This window comes from Dendrobates tinctorius, unplaced genomic scaffold, assembly GCF_039654945.1.
Source record: "Dendrobates tinctorius isolate UK_male_01 unplaced genomic scaffold, ASM3965494v1 ptg000065l, whole genome shotgun sequence".
Taxonomy (NCBI): domain Eukaryota; kingdom Metazoa; phylum Chordata; class Amphibia; order Anura; family Dendrobatidae; genus Dendrobates; species Dendrobates tinctorius.
The window spans coordinates 17865001-17890276 of NW_027361733.1; the positions used below are offsets into that span (position 1 = coordinate 17865001).

At 48.0% G+C, this 25276-nt stretch overlaps 1 protein-coding gene across 2 annotated transcripts in view; it reads right to left on the reverse strand.

The window, feature by feature from the left end:
* The window catches only part of LOC141094735 (disheveled-associated activator of morphogenesis 1-A-like), a 221031-nt gene that overhangs the window by 107870 nt on the left and 87885 nt on the right, over window positions 1–25276 (reverse strand). For both annotated transcript variants that reach the window (XM_073580660.1, XM_073580659.1), the window contains exon 2: window positions 17263–17358. In XM_073580660.1, coding sequence (XP_073436761.1) covers window positions 17263–17358 — 96 coding nt within the window. The remainder of the gene's footprint in view (window positions 1–17262; window positions 17359–25276) is intronic.

The window sequence follows — 25276 nt, forward strand, 5'->3', positions numbered from 1 at the left end:
ACAACAGTGTGTGGCAACCTTGTGAAGACTTACAGAAAACGTTTGACCTCTGTCATTGCCAACAAAGGATATATCACAAAGTATTGAGATGAAATTTTGTTTCTGACCAAATACTTATTTTCCACCATAATATGCAAATAAAATGAAAAAAAAAAACAGACAATGTGATTTTCTGGATTTTTTTTTCTCAGTTTGTCTCCCATAGTTGAGGTCTACCTATGATGTAAATTACAGATGCCTCTCATCTTTTTAAGTGGTGGAACTTGCACTATTGCTGACTGACTAAATACTTTATTCCCCACTGTATATGTATATTCTATGTGTCTATATCTATTCTTTGTTTTGTGTTAGAAACCCTGTCATTGGGATCCATTATATGTCCATTTTTCAAGCCTGCGAGAAAATCTTGCCATACGGATGCCATACGGATGCTGACATGAGCAAAATACGCGACCACACCTTGCTTACGGATGACATACGGAGCACTGTTTAGGGGTAATTCATCCGTATTACGCATGTAAAATACTGACCGTATTTTGCGTCGGTTAGTGTGACCCCAGCCTAAGAGAGCCTGTGTGCTGGACATGGCACAATCTGTGCGACAACAGGGATAACAGAGTGAAGCTCTGTCATGGACACTATGCTGTTAATATGAACTTAATGTTGCTGGTCATGGTTTATGATGCCTAAATAAACCGCATGGACTGTGATTCTTTAATGGAAAACCTGTGCCGGATGTGATTATTTGGCTACAAAGTGAGTATCCCCTACCTAAATGACAGCGCTACCTTACAATATGTATGTGAGTGTGTGTGTATGTGAGTACGTGTGTGTGTGTGTGTGTGTGTGTGTGTGTGTACGTGTGTGTGTGTGTATATATGAGTACGTGTGTGTGCTTATGAGTACGTGTGTGTGTGTGTATATGAGTACATGCATGTGCATGTATGTATGTGAGTACGTGCATGTGTGTGTATGTGAGTACGTGTGTGTATGTGAATACATGTGTGTCTGAGTACATGTGTGTGTATGTGAGTACGTGTGTATGTGAGTACGTGTGTGTGTGTATGTAAGTGTGTGTGTATGTGAGTACGTGTGTGTGTATATGTGAGTACATGCATGTGCATGTATGTATGTGAGTACGTGCATGTGTGTGTATGTGAGTACATGTGTGTATGTGAATACATGTGTGTGTGAGTACATGTGTGTATGTGAGTACGTGTGCATGTGAGTACGTGTGTGTGTGTGTGTGTGTGTGTGTGTGTGTGCGGCGGTCCTTTCCTGGCGGCGGCGGCCAGCCGGCAGGAAAGACCGCAGCTTGTGGCTTGTGCACAGGCCTCAAGCCGTGGTCTTTCCTGCCAGCTGTGACGGAGGTGGGTTGCAGGCAGCGGCGGGTCCGGTGGCGGGGGGTCCGGCGGCGGTGGGGGGTCCCAGCGGTGTCCCGCTGGTGATACTGTGGAAGGGCCTGGTACCACCAGCGGGTGCCATATTGAAATACCCATCACTTGGGTATTTCAATATGGTGGTCGGCGTACTTCCGGTCGGCGCAGTGGATTGTGAGATTCGGGGACATCCAGACGGAAGTGGATGTCAGACAATTTAAGGCAATTATTTATATAGATTACTGCCTCTTTTGTACAAGTTCATCTTATAAGGACTGTGTTATTTCTCTTATAGATTATTTTACCCTCTCTGGCAGGTCTTTAGAAATTTGTATTTCTTCAGCTATTAATGTGCTGTGACAGAATTAATCTTATGTATTCAAATTAGCAAAAACATGTAGTTTATTTTAATGACGTTCTGACACTTATTAGGGGAATGGAACATACCGCCCGCTGCGCTGTTTATACTGGGATGTGGCAATAAATAGACATTTTCTTGGAGAGCGCAGTAAGATTGCAACTACATCAATTACACATAATTACCATTATTACTTATAAAGTATAACCATTGAGGCGACTATTATTATTTATCAAAAGCCCCCAAAAATCATTATTCTATTCTTTCTCCCATTGATACCAGAACTGCCTCCCATCTCACTCCTGCACATTTAAAAGGACAGTAACCTTGTTGTGCATTTTTCTCCATTTTTTAGCACATTTGAGTTTATTTTATTGTAGTCATTTTATGCTAGGGAGAAGGAGACTGAGAATTTATTGCTCCCTGTTATCACCCATGTCACTGGAAATATAGCTATACATCTCCCAATGACTTTTCATGAAAGAACCATTGACCGAAATGGATACCATGAGGCTATGTGCACATGTGGCTCCCATGAGGGTTCAGTCGCCACAGAGGTACTGCACCTCACCCAGAGGTGTGGTATCTGACGACCAGGTAAGATGGTACCACCTGACCAAACTCCACACCTGCAACCCACACACACTTTGAACAGTAGAACACCCTCTATGGCCCCTGCTTGGTTCATAAAGAGTGTTGGGAGGTGGGCGGAGCTTAGGAAAAGAGCGGGAGATTTGTAGTCAGTTGGAGAGTTCCCTCAGAGGGAGGGGAAGTGAAAGGATGTGTTTGGAGCAGCTCCTATCAGGAGGAGCTGCTGGACGGATTGACTTTGAAGGAAAGCTCCCTGAAGGAAAGAGCGGTTCTTCTAGAGGCATGGGTGGAGAGTGCTCCCTATGGGGCTCGTCCCACGCTGATAGCCGTCAGGTGGGGGAAGAATCCAGGTCGCAGAATGGTCTCAGCCCCTAGCCTAGTGGAGTGTACATCGTGACTTAACTAGCAAGCTGACAGCTGTGGCTACTTTATGGGCCACAGCGAATTACCACAGTTATCTTCGCCAGAAAGGCAGCCACATTGGATAAAAGAAACACCCGAGTCACTTTATCTGACAGGATCTGCGGCAGCTGGCCTGGGACACTGTCTGTGAGATGTTGAAAGGAAGGAAAGTGGAAAGCAGCATTGTGGAGACGGCCTGGGAAGGTGCATACTGACAGGGAGTGTTGGAAAGGTGTACTCATTTGCCTGGGAGTTAACTGGACCCCTCACCTAAAGAACACAGCACTGAGGTGGGCATCTGTACTGCAGAACAGAACTGTGAGTAAAGTCTTGGAAGTACATTCAACTGCGTCATATGTTTCCTTCGTGCGTCATCAACCCGTCACTGCTTCCATTTCCACTCCACATTACATCACCGCCTCTAAAACTACTCTCAACGGCCCTGGGACTACTGCTCAACCTGTGGAGAGCCATTTTCACCTTAGCTGCGTCACACCAATGGTCCCAGGGGAACGGCATTGCAGCGCTGGTCACCTCTGACCAGAATACCACAGGTGGCGTCACGAATCATATATAAACTTTATTCTCATTTAATTACACACCAAATTTACATGTCCGCCCGGGGCCACGGACCGGGTGACTGCCACTGTGACATTTCCTATTGAAGGTAACGGGCCCGGTACAGAGTATCCCACGGCCCCTGGGGCGCGTCACACACGTCTGGAATTCCGCATCTCCCTGCCGCGGGAAATACACGAGAAATCCGCATGTGTAATTTCCGCGTATTTCCTGCAAAAAACTAGCGTTTTGCAAGTGTAATTTATTTGCAGAATGCTAGCGTTTTCCAAGCGATCTATAGCATCGCTTGGAAAACTGATTGCCAAGTTGGTCACACTTTTCAAACATAGTGTTTGACGAGTGTGACCAACTTTTTACTATTGAGGCTGCCTATGCGGCATCAATAGTAAAAAGATATAAAGTTAAAAATAATAAAATGAATCTAAAATCGTGTTATTCTCACCTTCTGGCATCCCACGCAGCACCCCCAGGCCTCAGCGATGCTCTCGGCAAGTCCCGTTCCCAGCTATGCCTTGAGACAATGACCTTTGATGACGTAGCAGTCTCACAATACCGTAGCGGTCTCGCAAGACCGCTACGTCAAAGGTCATTGTCGCAAGGCATCGCTGGGAACGGTAGTTGCCGGGAGCATTACTGAGGCCTGGGGACACTGCGAGGGATACCAGAAGGTGAAAATTAGGCTGGTTTCACACTTGCACTTTTTTGCGCTGCTTTTTCGCACAAAAAAAGCATGCTTTTTTTTCCTATTCTTAACATGGGTGCGCATACACATGCGTTTTTACGTGTTTGTATGCGCATGCGTTTTTTGTAGTGTGCGCTCGGGCGCACAAAATGCAGTCTGTTGCATTTTTTGAGCGTCCGACTTGCCCCCAAAAAATGCATATGCACGCAATGCGGCTTTTTTTCACCCATTATAGTCTATGGGTGCGATGACGTGCGCATTAACATGCGCACGTCAGCGCAAAAAAAGCATGCGTTTTTTTTTAAAAAAGCACGCAAAACCGCAAAAAAAAGCACAAAAACGCATGATGCGTTTTTTATGTGCATTTGCACGCGCACGGTGCGCAGCGCAAAAAAACGCAAGCGTGAAAGTAGCCTAACACCATTTTTTATTTTAATTCTTTTTTTTTTTTTTACAGGGATATGGACCCAGGGCCTGGGGGACAGTCTCCTCTCCTCCAGACCGTGGGTACCATCCGCACATTTTCCACTTACTTTGCTCATGGTGGGCATAGCCACATGCAGAAAGTAAGCAGAACAATGCATTCCTATGTGTGCGGAATTCCCGCAATTCCGCAAAAAAAATGAGCATGCTACGTATTTTTCCACGCTGTGATTTTGCCATGGAAAAATACGCAGCATTAGCACAGCATGTGCAGAATGCCATTGAATTCAATGGGTTGCTCATTTTATGTGTTTTTGCGGCGAAAAACGCAGCAAAAATGCAAAAAATCAGCGGGAATTCTGTACTTGTGCACATAGCCTGAATGGGCCAGAGCCTATTCAAGAAAAAAGGTTGTACACAATGGTGGGTGACAAATTTGAACACACAAAAAGTGCTCTATAGTTGTCACTCAACTTCCATTCTATATTTTTCCATATATTAAACTCTACGAAGTCATTAACAATAAAAGATGCATCAATCCCGGCATATGACGTACAGTTACGTCTTATCTTGGGACCCTGAATTTGATGTGGCTCGCATCTTGACTGGCATATGATTGCTGTATTATTCAGCCATCATCTGCCTCTAAGCGGAGCGGAGCTTCGTCCGCTGCTGTTAACATGTTAAATGTCGCTGTGAATCTCTGACAGGTGCATTTAACACACGCCTGCATCATTTCACACACCCATTGGTGTGTCCTTGATGTGATCGCAGGGTGTCGATAGGTTGCGATTAGTGATGGGCGAGCACTAAAATGCTCGGGTGCTCGTTGATCAGGTTGAGCAAATTTGAATACTCGGGTACTCGGACAGAACAACGAGCCGAATGTAAGTGTATGGGAGACCCGAGCATTTTTACCGCGATCCCCCCGGAGGTCCTTTTAAGGTCTAAAAACGTCTGAAAATGATGGAAACACTGCTCAAATGACACGGGGACATCATTGGGATCGTCTCAGGAAGCATTTCTGACTTTAAACAATGTTGTCAGAGTTTCATGCCATTTTTACCGGTGCACCAAATAACATACCAAAACGGATTTTGTTGGGAAATATGTTAAGATACATCCTTTCCAGGTTAATGACTTGTATTTAAGGCAAAATAATTAACCCCAGACCAAACTGTTCCTCCCCCACTTGGGCAATGTTGAGACGCAGCGTTTTTGAAGCGTTTTTCAACTTTAACATTGCTTTCCACCAATACAAATGCATTTACTTGGAAATATCATTGTAACATTTAACAACCCTAGCTGGCCATGTGGTGTGTGACACATAAGCAGACACATCTTGTTTCATTTATGAATGAGGGACACTTAAATTCACAGAGCCTATTTTTACCGGGGCATCAGGCGGCATTAGTCTTCAAAAAAGGGCCATTATTAAACAGTGAGTCTCCTAAACTGTTATTGTCTATGCAGTGAGAGGATGGGCTGCCAAGAAGTACGACTTACCCCAATACCCCTTTCACGAGAGGTACAGGAGGGCTTCCAGAAAAAAATGTTGCATTGAATGCAAGGTCTGGCTTGCCCTAAAGTTACATGCACCCAATAAGCTTTTTCAAGCCACGTACTGGAAGGCCACCAGAAAATCCTCTTCACTTTATTCATTTTGTACTCCCATTCTCTTTTCTTATGCATTGACAGCAAGGCGTGCCCTGCTACCAAGTTATCTGCACCCCAATATGCCTTTGAACGCAGGTACTGGATGGGCCCAGGAAAATTCACTTCACATTATTCATTTTGTACTCCCATTCTGTTTTCTTATGCATCGACTGCAAGGCCTGCCCTGCTACCAAGTCATATGCACCCCAATAACGCCAATCCCCCTTGGAAGAAACATGTAGGAGGGCCTATTAACAAAAAATACTCCATTAAAAAGGAGCAGGTGTCCTAGACTTGTAATGGCCATACACTAAGTGTATTGGGTTGACAAATATTTTCCCCTGTGGGGTGGATCTCAACCTTTTCCATACCAAGAATTTAACGCCCAGCAAGACCCCCCACCCTTGTTAGGATTTCAACACTAGTGGTAGCAGCACGAAACACGTTAACGCTGGTGATCTCCTGGTGGCGGATGATGAGACGTGGAGAAAAGCCTGATTTAAAAGTATGGCCAATTTAAAGGAGCGGGTCTTCTAGACTTGGAATGCCCATACACTTAGTGTATGAACATTTTCTCCTTTGGGGTACACCTCAACCGTTTTCAGAACAAGTATTGAATGCACAGCATAACCACCCACCCTTGTTAGTAATTCGACACTGGCTGTAGCTGCACGGAACATGTAAACCCTTTTGATCTAGTGGCAGTGGATGATGAGACTTGGAGGAAGGCCTGATTAAAAAATAGGCCCAATTTCTAGGAGCAGGTCTCAGACTTGTAATGCCCATATACTAAGCATGTTGGCTGTCAAACATTTGCCACTGGGGGTAGATATCAACATAGTGTGGCCTTTTTTGGGGGGGGGCATCATAAACACCTTGCAAAACTGTTATGTGGTTTCATTCACAGTTGCTGCTGGGAAGGTGCAGGGTTTTAGTAAAAACATGACGGACGAATCGTTGGATGAAGTGATCTGGAATAGGGGCATCGTGATGACAGGAATGGGAAAGTACATGATTAATAACAGCAGTGGCTATGGGAGGTATGAGATCAAGGATACAGCCAACAATGATTCGTCATTTAGCCACCATCAATTACCATCATCGGTTTCATGCCCGTCATAAGATCGGTGCACCAGATGCAAGTGTGAGACTCGCCCTAAGAAGTACCCGTCCAAAATATGTTGCCAAACACGCATGTGTCTGTGTAAAGGGCGAAGTGCAACATATTATTAAAATGCTGAATTATAGAAAGCAGATCAGTGTAGGAGAAAAACCAAAACAAACTGATAGATGTTTGTGAAAAACTAAGTTTAAAGAGTAGTGCACCAACCATAACTATAAACACACCCGTGCAACAAGCTTCTTCATCTTCACCCATACATATTACCAAAAATATATAAAGGTCACAGTCTAAAATTAATTGTCCAAGTGTAACCAACACTGTTAAAGGAATGCCAAAACGTAAATAACCACGACCCTTTGAAAAACCTAATTTCCTCTTTACAACATATGGACGATGATGGTATTGATGACAACTTAGAAATTTTCCACATCCACACCAAGAAGATGAGGATCACAGCCGCAAAAAATATTCCAAAAAGGCAGTGAATGTCTTGAAAATCATTTTCTCTAGGTCAAAGTTTACCTCTTACTAAAGTGTTACCAAATGAGGCATACACAGCTCTCTGGTGTACTCAGCGTGAGATGCTTGACAGATGATGTATTCTGATTTGTCCATGTCCACTTTTATAAAGAGAGCAGAAAAGAAGGATGATTAAGGCGGATGTGTGATTTTGGTCAGAATAGAGGTGAAGTCAGGTACAGATAGGTAGATCTGTGTGTCATCAGCATTGTGATGATATTGCAAACTGTGCCATTACATCAGCTGGCCTAGGCCGAAGGTGTAGATGGAGAAGAGTATGGGTCCTAGAACAGAGCCTTGGGGAACAACAAAACGTAGCCCACAACAATGCTGGCACAGGGAAAGTGCACATAACCACAGACACATGGACAAGTGCTTGTGGGCAGGGATGGTACATCTTGCTGACAGTAAACTGTGTTTGTGTAGAAAATGTCATGACCCAGTCGGACAATGGGAGACCATGTCACAGATGTATGGAGGAGACAGTTTGGGGAAGGCTTTGTATGTCATATTTAGGGTTTTGAACTGTAGCCTTTGGGCAATAGGAAGGCAGTGAGGGGCATGGCATAGAGGAGAGGCTGTGTAATAACAGAGGGACAGTTGGATTACTCTGGCAGCAGAGTTTTAGATAGATTTGAGTGGTGCAACAGTGCTAGATAGGAGGGTACAGAGTACAAGGTTGCAATACTCGAGGTGGGAGATCATGTGGGCATGCACAAACATTTTTTAAATTTCTTGTAATGTACGGATCCAGGAAATATTTTTGAGTTGTAATGGACAGGAGGAGGCAAGGGCTTTGATATGTAGTTTGAAAGAGAGGGCAGAGACGAGGATCACTCCGAGGCCACAAACATGTGGGAATATTTGTCCCGGTGTACCGTCCCGCCATTACACAGGCACGTGTCCCACAACATCACCCGTGCCCTCCACAATGCTGGTACTTGGAAAGTCCACCTAACCACAAACACGTGGACAAATCCTTGTGGTCAGGGACGATACATCTCACTGAGGGTACACAGGGTTAATATAGTGGAATCCAGGACACACTCAGAACTTGGTATGGTGGCCGTCCTCACAAACACAGAGTATTGGGTGCCCTATGTCAATCTGGGCTGCCCCCACAGTGTACAGCTCCTGCACCTCCTCCTTCGCCTCCTCTTTGGCCTCCAGCTCCAAAAGACAGCACATCAGTCACAAGCTGGAAGCACTGTAGCACTGCCTAATCAAAGCGGGAACAGGCTGTGCTGAAGTTAATATGCTTCTGTGACAAACGCCACAATGCTGAAGAGTTGTGGACAGCTCTGAAGCGGCAGGCATATTGGTGGATAAGACTGCTGAACCCACAGCCAGGCATGTTTGTGTGTGACAAAAGGTGGAACCTGGTGGCTGCTCTTTGGGGAGGCGAGCTCTCACACATGCCATGCCTGGCTCAAGTGCTTAACCTAATTGGTCAATGTTTTTGAAAAGCGACACAGAGCTGGCAGATCTGCTGGTAAACATACAACGTTCTAAATACCCATTTTTGAAAGTCAGCCACAGTTTCATCTGCCCTTGCCATGATTCAGCAGCGCTTGCTGCTTCTGGCTCACCGACTGGTGTGTGATGCCCCCAGGCCTTGGAACTCTACACTGCAGATGTAGGAAAGGATTTCTAAAGGATTTCTGAGCAAAAGAGGGCAGTTGGTGACTAATCTACCAGCATCAACAAGGTTGTCTGTATTCAGTTCTGTCTTCACACATAACATCTGAGGTGTGGACATAGATGTCTGACATGTGTACCCTCTTCCAGAACTTTTAGGAATCCACCAAGAGGTTGAGAGTCAATGGCACCATAATTAACGTCTCTCTCCTGCTTATCTGTGTTCTAATTTGAATATTGAGAGTTACTATAGAGCGAAAACATATTTACAATTTAACAGTTTCAAACACAACAGTCCTAAATAACAACAATAACAGTAATCCAATAATTAAACCCAAATAAAACTACCCTGCTAGTGACAGCTTACAATCTACACTAAGTAACAACTAAAGTATAACAATAATTTAACCCAAACAAAACAATCCTGCTCGTGACAACTTACAATCTAAAAAGAGGTGAGGGAGATAAAAAATACAGGGGTGTATTTACAAGAAGGTATTTCCAACGATGTTTGTACTATAATCTTTCTGAGGTTCGCTGTAAGTGTTGTAGGCCTGAGTACAAGGAGGAGGAGGATGGCATGGTCTGTCGTCCCCTTGGTGACGATACAGAAGTCTTGCCTATTAGCAGTCTGGGACACATTGGGCTGACTTTATGCTATGCTGCCTTTCCTGTGACCCTCGCGCTCTCAAAATTTTGGATGACAGACAGGCAATACTGATTTGTGACACTTCTAGACCCACAGTAATCTTAGTCCTGAGACAGACAGATGTACTAAAATGTTGCAGTACCAGAGGGCCTTCATAGCGGAATTATTAATAAAATTACTATCTCAAACACTGGCGGCAGAGGACACAGTTCGTTGGCCAACCAAGGAGTACAGGTGAGAGAGACACCTCCAATACAGCAGAGGCAGTGGAAAAATTGCAAAGTTCTTGAAGAGTTTTAACAGACCCTCTCATCACCCTGACACAGGTGCAGAGTACTGTCACGAGGAATGCAATGTTTTTGAAGATGCTGACTGAGTACCTTGCTGACTGTACCAACGTCCTCTGTCATTCTTCTGTACCTTATAAATATTGGCTATCAAAGCTGGACATGTGGGATGAACTGGCTCTCTCTACTGCGTATGTGCGCTGTACTCATGGTCAAGGAGCATATGGCGCCTTGCTCTCTGGCAGTTACTGGGCAAACGGCACCTTGCTAAATGGCAGTACTGCTTTTAGTGGCGGGAGACTACGTGAACAGTCTTTTGCAGCGCCACTGCTCTAAGGATGGAGCACGCTACTCAGCCTCCTATGCACGCCAAAAATCATTGCTGTCTTGCTCACTTTCTCTTAAGCTGCCCCCCTGCCTCTAGGTCACCCGGTCTGTGTGTCTGCTGCACTTTGCCACAGCGTTGGCGCTTCAGATGCATATTGCACTGCCGCCCTTGCTGCGCACATGGTCATAGCTGGGGACTCACTCCTTCTCTTTTTTTCCCCTCGGCTTCTGGGCTTGCTCCCTGTCTAAACACAACCCCTCGTTCTGTGTAAAGGGGCCTTTCCGTTCCCCTATTCATTCCGCCGGTAAACAGGGGACAAAGCCAAAGCAGGTCCAGAACCTGCGCAGCAAAGGTGAAGGGAAGGTGACCTGACAGACGGACTTGTTTGTAGGGAGAAGGGATGGTTGGTGCACTGTAGATGGATGTTTGTAGTAACAGAAGGGAAACAGCTGGGGAAAATGGAAAAGGTGTGCAATACCTAAGTTTGACCACAAGATGGCAGGGGGGAGCGTGAGAACAGGACTTGACAGCAGCTTAGGGCTACGGAAATGCTTAGTCATGGAGGTCAGGGAGATAGGAACCCAGGAGGGAATTTCCCGAGGAGGGAGATAACTAGGACAGGAGTGGGTTCCAGGGGGTTCCAGTCCCGGGAGGAGTTCAGGAGGAGAAGAATCAATAAGGAGAACGGACAATGGTGGAGAGCTCGACCAGGGGACTGAGGTGAAGAGACAATCAGGGGGGTGGCCCCGACACAAAGAACCACAGAGCAGACAAGGCCCCAGGGGTATCAAACGGACGACGACCTCGGACTGGTGAAGCGTTGGCGGTAGATAGGCCTAGGGCAGCCCCAGTGAAAGAGCCGCAAGGAACGTCACTACGACAGAAGAAAGGTGCAGGTACCCGGGCCTGAATACGGAGAGCTGTGAAAGTGCTGCAGTATATGGCTACGGTCGTCAGGAGGACGGCCAATAAACCCGGACCTGTTGTACCCGAAATCTGTCTCCGTCTCGTGTCTGTGTCGTCTGGTCGCGGTAAGCAGTAGACCACCCCCCAATCTGGGCCCCCACCACATTTGGTGTAGTCGGCAGGATCGCCGCCGTCAATACTCTACCTTCAGCGGCAAGCCTGTGACAGAAGTACCCAAAAGAACTCGAGTTGCTTTACCTGTGGATTACAAACCTGAGACTTTATTCCGGATCATTGGCTGTCATTGGAGGATCCGGAACAGAAAAAAAAAAACTTTGCAAGATGGTGCCCGAGTGGAATACAAATTGGGACTGTGTTTGGAGCCAGCAAAAGAAATCCCGAAAGAGACTCTGTGTTCCTCCTTCGCTGGTGACCTGCGAACAAGAGGGGGTTGGCACTGAAGAGGATTATCCAGGGTGGCCGCTGGAGGAACTGTTGCTGGCCGTCCCTGCGGAGCTATCCAGCCTGGAGGCTGGTCCTGCCGAAGGGAGGGATGAAGAGCAGTGGTGGACGCCAGACGATGGGAGCGGGAGCTGTGGACGAGCAGCGGAGGCCAGCTACACCCTGGACCGACCTCTGGGAGAGCAGAGAAACAGCCTGCAGGAAGCCACGGCGCCGGGAAAGGTGAGAGTACCTCTGGCACCACCGGTGGCGTCGCAGGCAGGTCCTGCCCCCACGTCCCGAGCACGAGACCAGCCCCGACACCAGCCCTCGGCCTCCCCGCTTGGCCTCCAGCTCTCCAGCGACCCTGGCTCTGGATTACTCCGCGGCCCCCGCCTGGCCGAAAGACGCCTCGGCCAACGATCCCGAGCCACCCCGCTCGGCAGCGCCACATCACATGTCGCCGGCGCGGAACCGACCCGTGGCCACTCCTGCCGTGCTCCATCTTCCAGCGGCGGGCTATCCATCGAGACCTGCAACCACTTCGACTCCGTCCCGTAACGCCACGGCGGTCGGACCACCAGTCTCCGTGGCCTACCCTTCGACCTTCGTGGCCGCCACTACTTCATCCCCGGCTGCGGCCGCCTCTGGTCCGCTTACGGTGTCAGTCGTGGCCTACCCAGCAGCACCCACTGCCGCCACTGCCTCGCTCACTGTTCCAGCGGAGGCCTGCTCACCAGTACCCGTGGCCACCTCTGCCGCACTCCATACTGCGGCCTGCCCATCAAGGTCGGCAGCCACGCCGGCCCCACTCCAGATCGCGGCTTCGGCTGGGTCGCCGGGCTCCGCCACCTCTGCGGAGCCATCTGCCATCTCCACTAGCAGGCCCCAGCTTCTCCGCTCCGCTTCTCGCCGGTCAACAACCCCAGTCCCCTGCCTGCGGTTGGAGCTGCAGGAGCTTGGGGCCGGATGGAGCGGTGCCATTGCATCACCGGAGATGAGAGCGCCTACGCCACCACCGGTGGTGGACTGCTGGGCTCCTGCACTGTCCCCCAGTGGGGACATGGGACCAAAGGCTCCTGTCACTGAACATCTGTGCTGGGCACCCCCATGGGTCACTGGGCCCTGTGGAGAAGGTGCCAATCCCTGCGCAGGGGAAACTGAGACCAGCTCTGCTCCTGAGACTTTTCTGCCATTTAAAAATGATGTGGCGGCGGAGTTTCCCTCGGCCCGTGCCAGGGCCTGGTCCCCAAGCAAAGAAATGGCGCGGAACGTGTGCCGTTAAACCACCTTCAGCCCCTTCTACCCCTTTGAACGCATCTCTCAGGAAGGAGATGACCCCTGAGCGCCAGGCAAAAAGAACATTCGGGGCCCAGGAACATTCGAGACATCCCGGGAACTTCACGGAGGTGGAGTTCCCTGCGGAATTGGCGGAACATCGGCCGTCAGGAGATGGCCCGGACTACCGGGATTTTGATGCACCGTTGTGCAGCTTAAAGGACAGTTTCACGTCCAAGATAAGGAAAATGTTTTTGTTGTTTGTTGTTTTCTCCTGACATAGCGGGGATAAAGGGGAGGGAGTGCTCATGTTAAAGGAAGGGGGAGTACTTACATTTTGTTTTTGGAATGTTGTGTTTAAAGAAGGAGTTGAAGTTAAAGTAAAAAAAAAGAAAAAGGGATTACTCCTGATGAGTTACCCTTATTGTATTAAAGCAAAGGTAACTATATATACGGTATACCAAAAGTTGGTTTAATGTGTAGTATGTATAATAATGTGCAACAGGTCCCGGTTACAGGGTATGATAAAAACCTAGACCATGACTTTCTAACTTGGTGGACAAAGGGACGACAGATAGTGAACCAGACAGAGGTCCTTCAGTCAGGTCCCTGACACCACGCACAACCCAGAAGGTTAGGCGGACGCCGACGATGACCTGGATGGTGTACGGCCTCGGTCATGGTGTTCCGGACAGTTGAGGGTGACAGAAGGGGAGAGCAGTGGGAGGTACACGCCGTAGAGTAGTCCGGGTGGACCTTGCCCAACCCGAAAGAAGTTGTCACGTGGCGTGCGTGCCGGCGAGTAGCAGTAGGCTGCTCGGAGCATGGTACTCTTGGTTTGGTTCGGCCCCCCACGTATGGCGGGTTTGGCCCAACAACCGGTCCGACAACAGACAGTGAAAAAGCTTCAGGACGACGAAGGTAGGGAATACGATTGTCAAGGACAACAATAGACAAAGGAAGGGGGAGTGTAGGGAAGGTGACCTGATGGACGGACTTGTCTGTAGGGAGAAGGGATGGTTGGCGCACTGTAGACAGATGTTTGTAGTAACAGAAGGGAAACAGCTGGGGAAAATGGAAAAGGAGTGCAGTACTAAGTTTGACCACAAGATGGCAGGGGGGAGCGTGAGAACAGGACTTGACAGCAGCTTAGGGCTATGGAAACGCTTAGTCATGGGGGGGTGGGGAGATAGGAACCCAGGAGGGGATTTCCCGAGGAGGGAGATAACTAGGACAGGAGTGGGTTCCAGGGGGTTCCAGTCCCGGGAGGAGCTCAGGAGGAGAAGAGACAATAAGGAGAACGGACAATGGTGGAGCTTGAACAGGGGACTGAGGTGAAGAGACAATCAGGGGTTTGCACGGACACAAAGAACCGCAGAGCAGACAAGGCCCCGGGGGCATCAAACGGACGACGACCTTGGACTGGGGAAGCGCTGGCGGTAGATAGGCCTAGGGCAGCCCCAGCGAAAGAGCCACGAGGAACGTCACTATGACAGAAGAAAGGTGCAGTTACCTGGGCCTGAATACAGAGAGCTGTGAAAGTGCTGCGGTGTATGGCTATGGTCGTCAGGAGGACGGCCAATAAACTTGGACCTGTTGTATCCGAAATCTGCCTCCGTCTCGTGTCTGCGTCATCTGGTCGCTGTAAGCAGTGTACCACCCCCCAATCTGGGCCCCAACCACAAAGGGACCTGCCGACCAGTCTGGCAAATCAGTTATTTAATGCAAGCAGCATAGAGGGCATGTACTTCCAAATTTCAAGAGAAAATTCTACAGTACACCCACAACAGTTTTAATTTGAAGGGCTTTGTGGCTCATATCATTCCACAAGATGACACTAGTCTGATACTTTAAATTTTTGGTGGAAAATAATTTCACCACTGATAGGTTGTGTGTATTTAGAATAATGTAACATCAATTGTGTGATTAATTATTCATACCTATTAGCTTCACAATATATTCATCTTTTTCTTCAAGGCTTTTGAATATAATGTGTTGTAAGAGTTAAAGTAAATTGTTGAATTGTGTTTTACCTCAAATGTGAAACTACTTGTCAATTGTCATCTTTACTATTTCTCCATTCCTTGTGTGGCTAACCACCTCATTGATGTTATTGGGTTTCTTTGGCAAGAAAACAGCAGCTACACCAATACCACGTGCTTTTCCAAATAATTCATCATGCTGCTGAAGTAGAGGTGAGATTAGGGACTTACATAACATCTGGGGACTGTAGTCAACATGACACTGTGCCAAAACGCACTGGGGTATAGCTACCAATTTGACAGTTTGTGCCCAGCTGAACAGAGTTATCATAAAAAAACCCTTCAATAACATGTATGATGGATAGTCTCTAGGAAACAGCCATTTAGTATTATTATGTACCGTATTTTTCGGACTATAAGACGCACCGGACCATAAGACGCACACCAAATTTTGGGGTGGAAAATAGGGGGGAAAAAAGTAATGTGTCAAATGGGGGTCCGTCTTACAGTCCGAATTCCGTGGGGTGGCTGTGTCCTGTTGGGTGGCTGTGGCCTGTGGGGTGACTGTGGCCTGTAGGGTGACTGTGGCCTGTAGGTTGACTGTGGCCTGTGGGGTGACTGTGGCCTGTGGGGTGGCTGTGCTCTGGTTACAATATACTTACAAATCTTGTTGCGGCGGTCCCGTGGCGGTGGTCCCAATGCAACCTCCCTGTGCTCTGTGGTGCGGTGGTGTCGGGGCTATGTAGTGTGGCTGCAGTGGGGCTCTGTGCTGCGTGGGGGGCTCCGCCTTTCAAGCTTCTCCCTTTCCTTTGTGCTCCCCTGCGATCGGGTACCCTGCTTCCCATGTTTATATCCTCTCTAGAGGCACCCGACAGGAGCAGCTATATTACTATTACCAGCGCCCTGAGACCTGTCAGCCTGGCGCTCCATATATCTGTCTCACTCTGACTATTTCATTGTAATTTTTTTTGGTTTAAACAATATTTATTCCTTTGTATGTAACCCCTTGTCAAGTACAGCACCATGAAATTAATGGCGCTATATAAGTAACTACCGTATTTTTCGGACCATAAGAAGCATTTTTTCCCCAAAAAATTTTTGGGGAAAATGGGGGTGCTTCTTATGGTCGCAATATACTCATAAATCCTGTTGTGGTGGTCCCGTAGCGGCGGTCCCAATGCAGCCTCCCTGTGCTCTGTGGTGCAGTGGGGTCGGGGCTCTGTAGTGTGGCTGCAGCAGGGCTCTGTGCTGCGTGGGGGGCTCCGCCGGCATTTCGTTAAAGCCCGAAAGCCCCCCGCAGCTCCGATACTGCGATGCTGAGGCCTCCGGACAGATGGCCGCCAGGGGCCTCCGGAAAGATGGCCGCTGCTCAGTTTCAGATCTCCGCAATGAGATCTTGTCCCGAGATCTCGTTGCTGTGATTTGAATTTGAGTATGCGCCGCTCCCGGCGGCCATCTTTCTGGAGGCCACCGCGCTGCAGCAACGGAGCTGCGGGGAGCTTTCGGTCTTTAACGAAATGCCAGCGGAGCCCCCCACGCAGCACAGAAATGTTGCAAAATTTTCGACATTTTCACCAAATTTCCATTTTTTTCACAAATAAACACAAGTTATATCAATGAAATTTTACCACTAATATGACGTACAATATGTCACGAGAAAACATTGTCAGAATCATTGGGATCCATGGAAACGTTTCAGAGTTATTACCTCATAAAGGGACTGTGGTCAGAATTGTAAAAATTGGTCCGGTCATGAATGTGCGAACCACCCTTGGGGGTAAAGGGGTTAAGGGATTAACCATGGAACAACAGGTTTTTCCACTAGAGGCAACTATGATTTGACTATAAAATATTGCTGTGTTTCAGAGGAACCAGTTTAAAAACAAAGTCAAACATGAAAAGTCTCAACTGCATGGAGTTCTTCTGATTTCTCCCTGCTCTGCTCATCTTTATTGACAGGTCTCCAAATTGTCAATCAAGCATATCCGGGTCTAGAGAAGCCATTCGAGATATTTATTAAGTTATTGGTGCCATTTCTTACCTTCCCGCCTTCTTCCGATCGAGCAATCGCTTCTTCAATGCTGATTTCATTCTTCTTCACCATCTGAAGTATTTGTAAGAGTTCTTCTTGACTTCGCTAAAAGAATTTAAAAAATCTAGGTTAATGGGTGAATTCTGAGATGAGAACCATAATTTGTTGTGGTAATATTTATTAAATGGAAGATTCTCCAATGCTGGCACCTGTAGCGATGGGCACGTGACCACAACTATATTATTTCTGGTCACATTCAGACTAGATGTGTCCTGCCTTGCTCAATTAACTTGCATGTCTAATTGTCATGTGACCGCATATATGCAATTGCCAGCCAACTCCCGACACTGGAAAATCCTGATCACGCACAGTTAGGATTCACTAGTCTACAGTCACATGACCTAAACCTCAAGCCTAGACAACCCCTAAAATATACAGCTGAGTGTTTGCTATAACTGTATCCAGTGTAGAGAATCCTGCTCTAAGGCCGGGATCACACTTGCCATTTAAACGGCCGAGTTTCGCATGATAATACACGGCGCTGCCGCCGGGACTCAGGAGCGGGGCGTGCAGCTCCATGTATTGCTATGCGGCCGCACGCCCTGCTCCTGAGTCCCGGCGGCAGCGCCGTGTATTGCCATGCTAAACTCGGCCGTTTAAATGGCAAGTGTGATCCCGGCCTAAGGCTGGAGTCACACTAGGGATTTTAAAATCGATCCGATTTTGATGCAGGAGAGTCGGACGAGTGTAATACAAATGTCATGCATTTTTTATGCAAGTATAATCCAATTTTCCACACCTAGCATCCGATTTACATCCGAATGCAGTGAGATTGCTATCCAACTGCAATGCAATTTTAACACGAGCTTTCACACAGACAAATTCTCTAATTCATTTACACATCATTTTCAAAGAAAATATTCATCAAAACACACATATATATATATGAGAATATATATTGCTTAGTGGAATGTGTTCAGAACAATAAAACAATAAAACATAACAATTATTAATGTAAATCAAAATGAATATCCCATGGAGGTTTGGATTTTGAATGATACTCAAAATCAAAGTGGAAAATCAAATTAGAGGCTGATCCAACTTCAGTGGAAATGCCTCATGACAAGGAAAAGATGCTCAGTATTGTGTCTGGCCTCCACGTGCCTGTATGACCTCCCTACAACGCCTGGGCATGCTCCTGATGTGCGGGGGATGGTATCCTGAGGGATCTCTTCCCAGACCTGGACTAAAGCATCCGCCAACTCCTGGACAGTCTGTGGTGCAATGTGACATTGGTGCATGGAGCGAGACACGATGTCCCAGATGTGCTCAATCGGATTCAGGTCTGGGGAATGGGCGAGCCAGTCCATAGCTTCAATGCCTTCATTTTGCAGGAACTGCTGACACACTCCAGCCACATGAGGTCTGGCATTGTCCTGCATTATAAAGAACCTAGGGCCAACCGCACCAGCATATGATCTCACAACTGAGGATCTCATCTCGGTACCTAATGGCAGTCAGGCTACCTCTGGCGAGCACATGGAGGGCTGTGTGGCCCTCCAAAGAATGCCACCCCACACCATTACTGACCCACTGCCAAACCGGTCATGCTGAAGGATGTTGCAGGCAGCAGATCGCTCTCCACGGCGTCTCCAGACATCTGTCACATGTGCTCAGTGTGAACCTGCTTTCATCTGTGAAGAGCACAGGGTGCCAGTGGTGAATTTGCCAATCCTGGTGTTCTGTGGCAAATGCCAAGCATCCTGCACTGTGTTGGGCTGTAAGCGTCTGTGGACGTCGGGCACTCAGACCATCCTCATGGAGTCGGTTTCTAACAGTTTGTGCAAATACGCACATTTGTGGCCTGCTGGAGATCATTTTGCAGGGCTCTGACAGTGCTCCTCCTGTTCCTCCTTGCACAAAGCCAGAGGTAGCGGTCCTGCTGCTAGGTTGTTGCCCTCCTACGGCACCCTCCACGTCTCCTGGTGTACTGGCCTGTCTCCTGGTAGCGCCTCCATCCTCTGGACACTACGCTGACAGACACAGCAAACCTTCTTTCCACAGCTCGCATTGTTGTGCCATCCTGGATGAGCTGCACTACCTGAGCTACTTGCGTGGGTTGTAGAGTCCGTCTCACGCTACCACGAGTGTGAAAGCACAAACAACATTCAAAATTGACCAAAACATCAGCCAGAAAGCATTGGTACTGAGATGTGGGGGCCAGGTGCTGGTGTCACCACTGGCTCAGGACCCTGGCACCTGCGATATTCTCCTGTCCCCTTTCCACCGCCACACGCCGCTCTGTCTTCCATCTCTCTGCAGTGACTATTCAGGCAGAGGGCGCGCACTAACCATGTCATCGAGCCCTCTGACCTGAACGTCAAAGCCAGAGGACGCGGAGGAAAAAGCAGCGCGTGGCGGTGGAACGGGGACAGGTGAATATCGCATATGCTCCCTCCATCATACTTACCCCCTGCTGGTGCATCTCTGCAGTTCCTGCTTCTCCGGCACCGCAGCTCCTTCCAATGTTCAGCGGTCACGTGGTACCGCTCATTAAAGTAATGAATATATGCATATTTGTAGGGGAAGTGGACTGACCTATGGACCTGTGTGCAGCAGGAAGGTAAATGTATACTGTGCCGTAAAAGTGCTTGATGTGGACTGCTTTATATGAATGTGGGAGACAGCTAGAAATAATAGAAGATGGTGAAGTACTGGGTTTGGCCACTAGGGGAGACCAAGGACAGCAGGAAAAGAAGACGGTGTAGTACTGTAGTTTGGCCACAAGATGGAAGCAGGGAGCTGTGAGGAAAGGGCTTACCAACAGCATAAGGCTACAAAAACCGCAGAGTCATGGGGGGCGGAGTTACAGGAGCTCTAGAGGGGAATTCCCAGGGAAGGGAATATATATAGTTGCAGAGAGTTCCAGAAGCAGCTAGTCCCAGGAGAGGAGCTCAAGAGAAGAGAAGACAGGTGGAAGACACGGACAGAGAAGAAGCTCCAGTAGGGACAGAGGAGAGAGACGGTCGGGGGGTTGGCCCTGACAGGAGAGCCGCAGGACAGAGAAGCCCGGAGGGTATCAGACGGACGGACTCAGAAAGGGGAAGCACTGTGGCCGTGGGCCTAGTGGCAGCCACAGTGAAAGAACCGTGAGAGACATCACTGTAGAAGAAAATGAGAAAGTGAAGGGTACCCGGGCCTGTGCATAGAAGTTGTCGAGCAGCTGCTGTTTGGTGCTGCAGAGTCGAACAGCTGCTGTGTGGTGCTGCGGAGTTGAGCAGCTGCTGTGTGGTGCTGCAGAGTCGAGCAGCTGCTGTGTGGTGCTGCGAAGTCGAGCAGCTGGCCAATAAAGAGGACCTGTTGAATGCACATCAGTGGCTGTCTCAAGTCTGTTCGCTGCGGAACACGTTGGCACACGTACCTACATATTCATTACTTTAATGAGCGGTACCACATGACCGCTGAACACAGGAAGAGCTGCAGCACCAGAGACAATCTGAGAAGTAGGGCTGCAGAGACAGCACCAGGAGGGGGTGAGTATGATCTGACAGCCGTGCTCCCCCTTCACCGCCGACCCCCTGGTCTATGACTCGAGTATAAGCCAAGAGGGGCACTTTCAGCCATAAAAAATGGGCTGAAAATCTCAGCTTATACTTGAATATATACTGTTTGGTAATTAATAAAAGATTATTTTTTGGCAAAAAATGGTGTAGGCTTCCGTGCAATTTTCGTAGCCAGCAGAGGGAAAGGCAACGTTTACAGCCTGGAAATGGGGTAATAACCATGGAGCTCCCAGGCTATTAATATCAGCTCACAACTGAATACTTAGCTTTTACTGGTTATTAAAATAGGGGCTATAAAAAAGTAGGGTCCCCCTTTAATTAATAACCAGCAAAGGATATGCAGACAACTGCCCCCAGCCATCAGCTTTCCCTCTGCTGGTTACAAAAATTATGCAGAAGCCCACGTCATTTTTTTCCAAAAAATAATCTTTTATTAAATACATGGACAGTAAGCTGCACATACACTATACTAATTGTATTTGTCACAGGCATCTGCATATCTATTCATTTTATTTGTATTTACTGTATGTAATCCATCTCTTCTATTCTGTCGACTCCTACAGTGATTTTACAGTACACAGCAGATGAATTGCCGGCTTTTCATCTGTCTATGTAATATATACATGTGTGGGTCACTGACATCTATATAGAGAGAGATACAGTACATATACTGTATATATGTATTTGTATTCTGTGTGTATATATCTACTAGCTATGAACCTGTTCTACGCCCGGGTGACGAGTTTTTTTATTGGTATATGGTCTCCCATCCTGGTATGTGCTGCCCCCTTCTATCCTGGTGTGCATGACACCCTCACCCCCCCAATCCTGGTAAGCATGGCAGCCTATTCCTCATCCTGGTATGCATGGTCCCCTCAACCCCCAATCCTGGTATGCATGGTACCCCCTTATCCCTATCCTACTATGTATGGTCCCCTCACCCCCCTATCCTGGTATGCATGGCCCCCTCACCCCCCAGTCCTGGTATGCATGGTCCTCTCACCCCCCAATCCTGGTATGCATGGTCCTCTCACTCCCGTATCCTGGTATGCATGGTCCTCTCACCCCCCTATCCTGGTATGCATGGTCAACTCACCCCCCCAATCCTGGTATGCATGGTCCTCTCACCCCTTATCCTGGTATGTATGGTTTTCTCACCCCCCAATCCTGGTATGCATGGTCCCCTCACCCCCCAATACTCGTATGCATGCTACCCCTCACCCCCCAATCCTGGTATGCATTGTCCTCTCACCCCATTATCCTGGTATGCATGGTCTTCTCACCCCCCAATCCTGGTATGCATGGCCCCCTCACCCCCCAATCCTGGTATGCATGCTACCTCTCACCCCCCAATCCTGGCATACATGGTCCCCTCACCCCCCTTTTCATGGTATGCATGATCCCCTCACTCCCCTTTTGTGGTGTGCATGGTCCCCTCACTCCCCTTTCGAGGTATGCATGGTCCCCTCACTCCCCTTTCGTGGTATGCATGGTCCCCTCACTCCCCTTTCATGGTATGCATGGACCCCTCACTCCCCTTTCATGGTATGCATGGTCCCCTCACCCCCTTATCCTGGTATACATGGTCCCCTCACCCCCCAATCCTGGTATGCATAGTCCTCTCACCCCCCAATCCTGGTATGCATGGTCCTCTCACCCCCTATCCTGGTATGCATGGTCCCCTCACCCCCCAATCCTGGTATGCATGGTACCCCTCACCCCCCAATCCTGGTATGCATAGTCCTCTCACCCCCCAATCCTGGTATGCATGGTCCCCTCTCCCCCCAATCCTGGTATGCATGGTCCTCTCACCCCCTATCCTGGTATGCATGGTCCCCTCACCCTCACCCCCCAATCCTGGTATGCATGGTCCCCTCATCCCCCAATCCTGGTATGCATGGTCCCCTCACCCCCCAATCCTGGTATGCATGGTCCCCTCATCCCCCAATCCTGGTATGCATGGTCCCCTCACCCCCCTTTCCTGGTATGCATGGTCCTCTCACCCCCCTTTCCTGGTATGCATGGTCCCCCTCACCCCCCTTTCTTGGTATGCATGGTCCCCTCACCCCCCAATCCTGGCATGCATGGTCCTCACCCCCTATCCTGGTATGCATGGTCCCTCACCCCCCTTTCCTGGCATGCATGGTCCTCTCACCCCCTATCCTGGTATGCATGGTCCCCTCACCCCCCTTTCTTGGTATGCATGGTCCCCTCACCCCCCAATCCTGGCATGCATGGTCCTCTCACCCCCTATCCTGGTATGCATGGTCCCCTCAACCCCCTTATCCTGATATGTATGGTCCCCCTCACCCCTATTAAACTACACACATACAAAAAAAACATTTATACTCACCCTTCTTTCCTGTGCTCCAGTGCTGTCACATTCTACAGGAGGCCGGGGGAGGAGTCTGGCGCCGGAGTACACGCATGCCCATAGCGCTGTCCGGCACCATATTGCTGAAGACACGCTGCAAATGTGTCTTCAGTAAAATGGCGCCGGATCGCATACTGCCATCTCCAGGCGCCATACACACGCCTCACCGCTGGATGCCTCATTTTGTCTGGAGCTAGACTATAAAGGCTTCAGAGTGACGCTTAGCCTGTTATATTATAGATTCTATCCTATTCTAACCTTTCACACTGTGATTTTATTGTACGCAGCAGATGAATTGCCGGCTTTTCAAAGGGCATCGGTGCGTAAAAATCAGACAGCACGTGCATGGTCCGAGTGCTTTGTGATTTTTTTCTTGCACCCATTGACTTCTATTGCGGGATGCAATCGATATCCGATTACAATCGCAGCATGCTGCAATTTTCCTCCAGTCCGATCGGGATACGGTCTGAGCTGGAAAAAAAAAAACGCAGATGAACACACAATCATAGAATAACATTGGTCCGAATGCAGGACAGGAGGTAGACTTGAATTGGTGATGTGTTTACAGAGAAGATAAACAGTCCGTGTGTGGATACATTGTAAGAGCTGTGAGAAGTATCAGGTCTGTACAGATTTTGGATTTAAACAAGAATGGTTCATTCATTGACAGGGACCAGAGAGCTTTAAAAGAAAATGCACAGATACATTGTAGCAAATTTTCAGCTGTGAAAAGGGTGTAAAAAAAAATGCCTATTCACTGACAGCAAGTACAGATCTTCAAAAATAGATGTTTTGTAAGAAAATGCCTACTAGAATGTTGCAGAACTTTGATCATCAGATGTCACATTGTTTGATCTGTTGCTTAGCTGCATGATTGTGACTCAAAATACTTTAAAAAAAAAATCAAAAGTTCAAGACCAAAACTTTCCTAGCACCTCCCCAATACCTTGCATCTCGGAGGCTCCTGAGGCCGGACACGACACGTCTTTGCTGAAGCCAATAGCCCGGCTCTGATTGCCTCATCCATATTTGATTCTCCCTCCATAGAAAGCCTTCTGAGATCTGGAGGGGCTCACGTCCACCATGTTTGCTGACTGCCCAATCTTCAAACTCCACTTGGCAGGAATTACATTCTCTGTTTTTTTCTTCACAGTATGAGCCAAGAATATCAATTGTTTCTTGGCTTTTTATGCATCCGACCGGGGACGGACAAAAAAAAATCAGCAAGCTCAAAATGGAAAATGCTATGAGTCAGGGCTGATCGATGCAGCCGAGAGCAACATCCTATACGTCTTCATGACGTTAATGAAGTTATGTAGTATTTTTAAAGGAAAACAGTGATAATAAAAAAATAGAATTAAAGGGGAACTCCTGTTCACAGTTGAGAAGATCAGGGTTTTTTCAGAAATTAATGATGAGTCAAATTATACAAATATTATATAAAAGGGGTTCTGTTAAGTCCATGTATTTCTGGGTGAAGTACCAATTTTGTATTCCCTGTACAGTGGGTGGAGCTTTCTTATGTGCTCCTTGTCTTCCCCTGCTGCTGACTCATGCATTATGCAGGAGCCAAGTGGAAAAATGGAAGAAAGCCCAACCATATTACTTGCGGATCTGAAAATTCCAGCACTGGAAACCTGTGTCTATGAGTATATTATGCCAAGATGCAACTTGGGCTTCTCCCGCCATTACACAACAACAACTCTCATTATGACTGGCTGCACATTGCAAGAGAGAGACCTAGGATATTACCAGCACTGATACATTGTTACAAACCATCAGGACAGGAGAGAGAATTGTGCTGCAGTTGTATTTAGCTCATATAGGATTGTCTAGACTGGATAGAATTGTAACAAACCCTCAGCTGTAAGAAATACAGCTGCTCTGGAGGCTGATTCGCATTACTAAATGGACCCATTACTGGTAATTGGAAGATTACCATCTCCTTTTCAGCAGTGTAATATCAGGAATGAAGACATTTGCCCAGATAAATAGTGCCACACAGTGCACAGAGCAGGCTTTTATGCTGCTTCTCTTCCTGACATGGTGTGGTGCCGTAATTTTGAAGTCAGACGCAATTCCCTCT